At 49.8% G+C, this 6,000-nt stretch overlaps 1 protein-coding gene across 3 annotated transcripts in view; it reads left to right on the plus strand.

The window, feature by feature from the left end:
- Nucleotides 1-5,768, plus strand: part of Cep85l (centrosomal protein 85 like) — a 79,565-nt gene extending 73,797 nt beyond the window's left edge. For all 3 annotated transcript variants that reach the window (XM_003479744.5, XM_063235103.1, XM_063235104.1), the window contains exon 13: nucleotides 1,981-5,768. In XM_003479744.5, coding sequence (XP_003479792.3) covers nucleotides 1,981-2,144 — 164 coding nt within the window. In that variant the 3' untranslated portion in view covers nucleotides 2,145-5,768. The remainder of the gene's footprint in view (nucleotides 1-1,980) is intronic.
- The last annotated feature ends 232 nt before the right edge of the window (nucleotides 5,769-6,000 follow it).

The following is a 6,000-nucleotide window of genomic DNA, read 5'->3' on the forward strand; positions in this document are numbered from 1 at the left end:
CCCTCCACGTTTGTTACCTCCACCCACACAGTAGTCCTCATGTCACCACTGATGGTGGCAGAGCCGTCCTTGTCCTCAGGAGTGATGGGCAGCCTCTCCACCCAGCTGCCACCTGCCTACTCGCTTGGTCGTCAAGCTGCATGTGTGAAGCTGGCTTGGCCAGCTGGTTGTCAACCCAGCGGAACCCTCGAGTCTTTATGACCTGGTAGTGACAGCCTGGGGTACAGCCTGGCTCCACCCTTTGCCTGTTCTGCACAGGCCTCCAGCGTATCGCTGGATTTCTACACCAAGTTCTGCTTTCTGTGGACTTTTCCGCCCCTTGCTCATGGGGTCCCAGGCTTCTCTCTTCACTTGGGACTCACTCAAATAGCCTCCCTGAGGTCTGGCTGTCATCTAGTGTTAGCAGACCCCTGAGTAGACAGATGTTTGTCCGCCCTGCCTGGAGGCCTCAGGGCCCCTATCACCAAGTATGATAGACTGGCTCTGTTGTGGGACTCACAGACACAGAGTTGCTCCACAGCCACCTCCCGCCTGACCCAGGTTTTATACAGGTGGCAGGTGCTGTCATGGACTCCTGCCCAGCTGGTGATGACACCCTTCCCCTCTGGCTCTGTTGCCATCAGACCTCCATTGCACTGCCAGCTTTACCTAATGGTCTTGGAGTCTAGCCTTGGACCGATGTTTCTGTCACCAGGTCCTCTCATTCCATGAATCCGTTTCTCCTTTTGTTGCCAGTGTGATTTGTTGGAATTGGAAATCAGCTTCCCAGAAGTAACCTCCTCCTGTGGTACAGCAGGGAGTGCCCACCTGCCTGCCTTGCGAGCCTCCACACTGGAGCTTTCTGTTCTGTCAGTTCTGTGCCTGCCTGCATTCTGCTTTCTTGGCCCACCTGGTGAGTGGGAATCTGTTGCTTCCTCAGCGAGGTGGCCACTCTTCCCTGTGGGCAGGGCACCTGCAGCACTCACCACAAGTGGGTACAGAGCCAGAGTTTGAGCTCATGTTTATTGAAGTGTCAGCTACCTGAGGGTGCCCCAACAGCTCCCAGGCTGCTGGAGCAGGAGAAGCTCCTCTTGCTGTACTGAGGACATCCTGGAAGTCAGGCGAGCTGCTGGCTCGGGCCCTCCTGCCATGGGCAGACCCTGGCAGCCAGCAGCCCACTCGGCCCAGCTGCTGGGGAGTGCAGAGTCCCAGTAGCCTCTCCATGTACTTTGAAAATTAGTGTTTGTGTGCCAGTTAGAAACTCACTTTGTGATTGCCGTCCGTGACCCATGTGGCTCCTAAGGTTCTTGGGGTTAAGGACAGCGAGAGGATGAGAAAAATAAGAACAGACAAAGCTGGGGTCAGATGGAGCCCTTATCCTCCTGATGGGAGGAACAGTGCTGGCTCCTCACTGCAGAGGCGTTTATTCATACCTTTTAGCAACTTAATGTCACATGACACACTTGTCCTTGTAGCCCACTGTTCAGCTTGTCTTGGGAGTCGGTGTTCTCTGGGCTGAAGCAGCTTCTTCAAGTGGCTGTCCCAGGTGCTCTTTGTTCTTAGAATGGTGACCCTCCAGCCTTGCACGTGTGATCAGTTTCCAGCTTCAATGGTTCCTGGCATGTGATCATAAAAATTAAGATAATTTCTCTTGCTATGCAAACATTTTCAAATTTTTGTCTAATGGGAAGCACTGAGGGCTCTAGATGAGCTTGAAAGAAACTTCAGAGGATATTCTTTTCATTTTGAATATAGTCATCCAGGAAGCCTGTTGAATTTGTGGTATCACTGTAGGAATTTTGTACATTTTAGCTGGCAGAATTTATTTAGAGGACCAGCTAGGTAATCTCTACAGTATATAATGTCAAGTAAGGCATGCTTTCACGTGAGCCTCACTCATATTCAGTGCGTATTACGGATTTCCATGATGATTAAGGTGAAATCCTGGAATGTCTGTTCAAAGCAAAATGTCAGACATTCCTTCATGCTTTATTTACACAGCCATGAACTGTTCAGCTGAAGACACGGAGATTGACCACAGCCCAGAAACGCTCAGTAAGAAGCTGTCGGACGTGTGTCAGCTGCGGAGGGACATCGACCAGCTGAGGACGACGATATCCGACAGCTATGCTCAGGACATGGGGGACAACTGCATCACCCAATGATGACGGCGGGCATCCGCAAGTGCTGCTGACTTAGCAGGGCTGTGGATTTGTGTTATTGAGGCAAATGATGTATGTGAGGAGGTTGTGAAGGGCTATTAGGCAAAAAATCAAATTACCATTTGAAAGATGTGATAAAGTCTAAGAAGACATCTGTTTTCTAAAACTACTGATTGTAGGGCCAGGCTGTGAACAGTGCCCTTCAGAAGGGGTAGGAGTTGTTTGCTCCTGTAGTTTTCTGTCACTGTGTGTGCACGTGTGCGTGGGGTTTGGGTGTGTGTGTATGTTATTCACAAAGTCTCTAAGGCTTTTAAGGGTCACAGTGTAGAGCTTCCAAGGGAGGGCTGGCGGGGCAGGCTGTGCAGCAGGCAGGTGTGGGGCAGGAGGAAGCAGGGCCCCCCATTTGTGCCCAACAGTCACCGAGCTGAGGCTGTGGCTTGGTGGCTTTTGGTCCTGTAGGGAATTTGTGTATCACCAGAAGGTTTAACGTCATTTGAACTGATTTTAGCAGGCCTCTTAATGTTTCCAGGTTTTATTTACATGTTACACGTATCATTGTAAACAGAGCCGTCTGTATGATTAGTGCAAGCCCTCTGAGGCCCAGATCATCATTTTTAAAGACAGATTGACAGAGACTTTGGAAGAGTAGCTTATTTATCCACATTTCAATGTTTACAGTTTAACAGTTTTGTACCTGTTTAAAGTTTAAAGTACCTTAGGAAAAAGCCAGCTCCTATTCCTTATCTCTGAACTAACCCTATCACAAAACAGAATCTAAGCAGAGCTGAGATTTTTATGCCCCGTGAGGTATGCTTCCTTGAGGTGGGGCTGTGTGTACAGTGAAGTTGACCAGGCCTGCTCCACCAGGTGTCAGGCGTGGTGCAGTTGCATGCAGGGTGGACGTTCAGGTGTGCAGGTACCTACATCCGTGTGCCTGTGCCAGAGAGCTGGCTGGTGTTGCGGAAGTCTGCCTGATTTCCCTTGGGTACTTATGCAGCCTGGAGTACCCGGCATCATGGCCAGCTCTGGACTCTTAATGGTGACCGGACCCTCAGATGTCACCAATCCCATTGGGGTGGACCAGTGTTGCGTGGTGGAGATCATCAGCGGCTGTTTCTGGGAAAGAGTTCCCTTTCCTGTGCCATGGGAGCCTGGCAGGTTGGGGCCTACTTGAGATGGCCTGGCAGAGGCGCTGACCCTGAGGGGCCCACCCGGGCAGGACTTAGTGACTGGAAGAGCATGGCTGTCCAGTGTGCTCAGTTGGTTTCTAAAGTCAGTGCTTGAACACAGTCAGAGTAGTAAAAGAGCACCAAAAATGGGGTGCAGAGGGTTCTGCCGAGCCAGAGTTAAGCTGTGAAGTTGGCCCTTCACAGTGAAGTGGGCACTGCCCGGCCCCACCAGCCACACGTAGCAGTGACTCTCACACTGTCCCACCAGGACTTCAGAAATAAATGGACTGACCTGCCAGTTTGGGTCCTTCATTTCTTCCTTAAATGTCTTGTAGGTTTTTAGTTTAGTTTTAGAGTTTTGCAGTGGTCTTGTTTTTAAGATGAAGTTAGGATCGTTTGTTTTCATCTGTTTTGAATACGGTTTTCTTCTCTGGCCTACTTGGGATAAAATAATTTTTTGTTGTAGAAAGTTTTCTAAGAAATTACAGAATCTAATTCCCATATCTCGAGGTAGCAGAGCGCTGCTCCTGCACTGCAGTTGAGGCTGTGTGCTGGGTGGGGGAGAGTGGCGCCGGGTGCAGGGAGAAGGAGCCGTCTGCGGCCTGCAATGCTTGGAGAGAATCTGGGCGAGGAAAACTAGTGTTACTCTATTTGTGTTTAGTTCTGATTTTTACTTCTCAGAAACTTGCCCTTCCCAGGACCCCATCTTGTGTTAAAATGGTGATGGTGTTGGTGTCGTCCTGAAGCAGAGTTCTCTCTCATCTCGCTGGCCTGGGCTGCTCAGTGAAGCTGTTACTACAGCCAGGTGCACTGAGACAGTCCCTGCGCATGGCAGGAAGTCTGAGATGTCCAGCCCTCCTTCATTCTGCGCTTGGCTGTGGGGTGCTCATGTGTCATGGCCATGGGTAAACTCCAGCTCGCTCACTGAGCTCAGGTTCAGGGCTCTGAGCAGAAGGTCAGATCACTCGAGCAGGCGACTGCAGGCCCAGAGCCATCATTTCCTGCAGTGTTGGAGAGTAGGGTGAGCTGTTGGTTACTATTTGTGATCCTCGGTGGCTCTGATTCTAGAAAGTGTAATCATTGATTAGGTGAGCGATGCCTGAATTTATTTTTTAAAAGTGTGGCCCTTTGAATATTTTAAATAGGATTCCCTATTTAATGTTAACAGTGTTATATCTTAATGAAATTTGTTTTGGTGTGACAGTTTACTGCACTGAATTGGGGATCCCTAAATAGCTTACTGGAGACAACCCCAGACCTGGAAAGTATTCCTGAGGTGAGTGTTGTGTGTCTCTGTCTGACCTGTAGCCTGGTGGGCAGTTCGTGTTGCACAGGACTGTGAGGGACCCTCAGGTGCTGTTTAAAGGAACCCCCTGTGTTGTAAGGATACCAGCTCAGTGCAGGGCACGTTGGGCTGTCCCTGGCCACACCACAAGGGTGCCCTGGGTTTGGCTTTCTCCTCCAACTGCACACTACAGCGCAAGGAGGCTGCTCCCACGGCCATCTGGGCCTCTCCTGGAGCTTCAGCTGGGTCACCTTGCTTCCCTTCGTGAGCCTTCTCTCAGTGTTCATACGGAAGAGAAGCTATTTCTTACTGGATACAAAGAGTACGGTTTCCAGCTTCACTCCCAGATGCCATCAGTAGTGTTGGCCATGTGAGTGTGTCACACATTTAATCATGGAGGGGAAGGATTTTGAGAGGTTTCGTATTTCAGAGAAATACTGAGCGTCATAGGAGGAGGTGATGTCTGATCAGGAAGTCTAACACCAGTGTTTACCGCTGCTTAGGGAGAGAACCTCTTGTGCCTTTTGTCTGCAGTGAGTGCATGCCTGGTTCTATGTCTAGGCTCCCTGAGAGGTGTGGCTCCTGTGCCCTGTTCTGCAGATAGAGCTGAGCCTGGAGCAGAGTTTCCATAATGGGGCCACGTGAGGAGTCACGGGCCCAGCTTCTGCTGTGGAGCGAGGGCTCCCTGGAGAACAGAGTGCGTATGCATGTGCGTGTGTGTGTGTTCATATGTGTGTTCGTGTAGATGATGTATGAGTTGTTTTTTAAATCTTGGAGCGTGAGCTGGGCATCGCATTGGTGCTGGGCAGTTGCGGAGAGCAGGAGCTCGGGCAGTCCCCCGGCCGGTGCTGTGCATCTCGGTTCAGTTTCTGAACCACCCGTGATACCTCGTGTAAATACCGCATCCCTGACGTAAGCAAGAGCATTACTGGGAAAAGGAATGTGAAGCCACTGGCTGGCTTATGCCTTCTGACTATCATTTTTGCCTCCTTTTTTTTGTAAAGGGGTTGGTTTGTTTTGTAATAGAGTTTACAGCTAGAATTTTGAATGCCAAAGTTCTATTTATTAAACTAAAAAAGTTTTCAATGTTAATGCCTAGTGTTTTTTCACTGGACTATTATTTGTTGATATTGGAATTTGTATTTACAGAGAAATAAATTTTTTATTAAAAGATGTACAGCTTCCTCGTGCCCACTGTTAATATGAGAGTCTGTCTGAAATTCCAGGCTCTCTCCCGACCTCCAATGGCAAGGCCAAAGTCTGCTGAGTACTGGGGCTTCTTGGACTGTGGCTGGAAGGCCTCTGCATTGTGGTCCATTCCGGGTTATCTTCAGTTCCTGAAGAGCTTTCCTCAAGCTTCCCTTGGAGGGTTGGGCACTGCTGACAATAGGTGTCGCAGGTACAG

This window comes from Cavia porcellus, unplaced genomic scaffold (genome assembly GCF_034190915.1).
Source record: "Cavia porcellus strain 051 isolate PalLab524CR breed Dunkin Hartley unplaced genomic scaffold, mCavPor4.1 scaffold_24, whole genome shotgun sequence".
Taxonomy (NCBI): domain Eukaryota; kingdom Metazoa; phylum Chordata; class Mammalia; order Rodentia; family Caviidae; genus Cavia; species Cavia porcellus.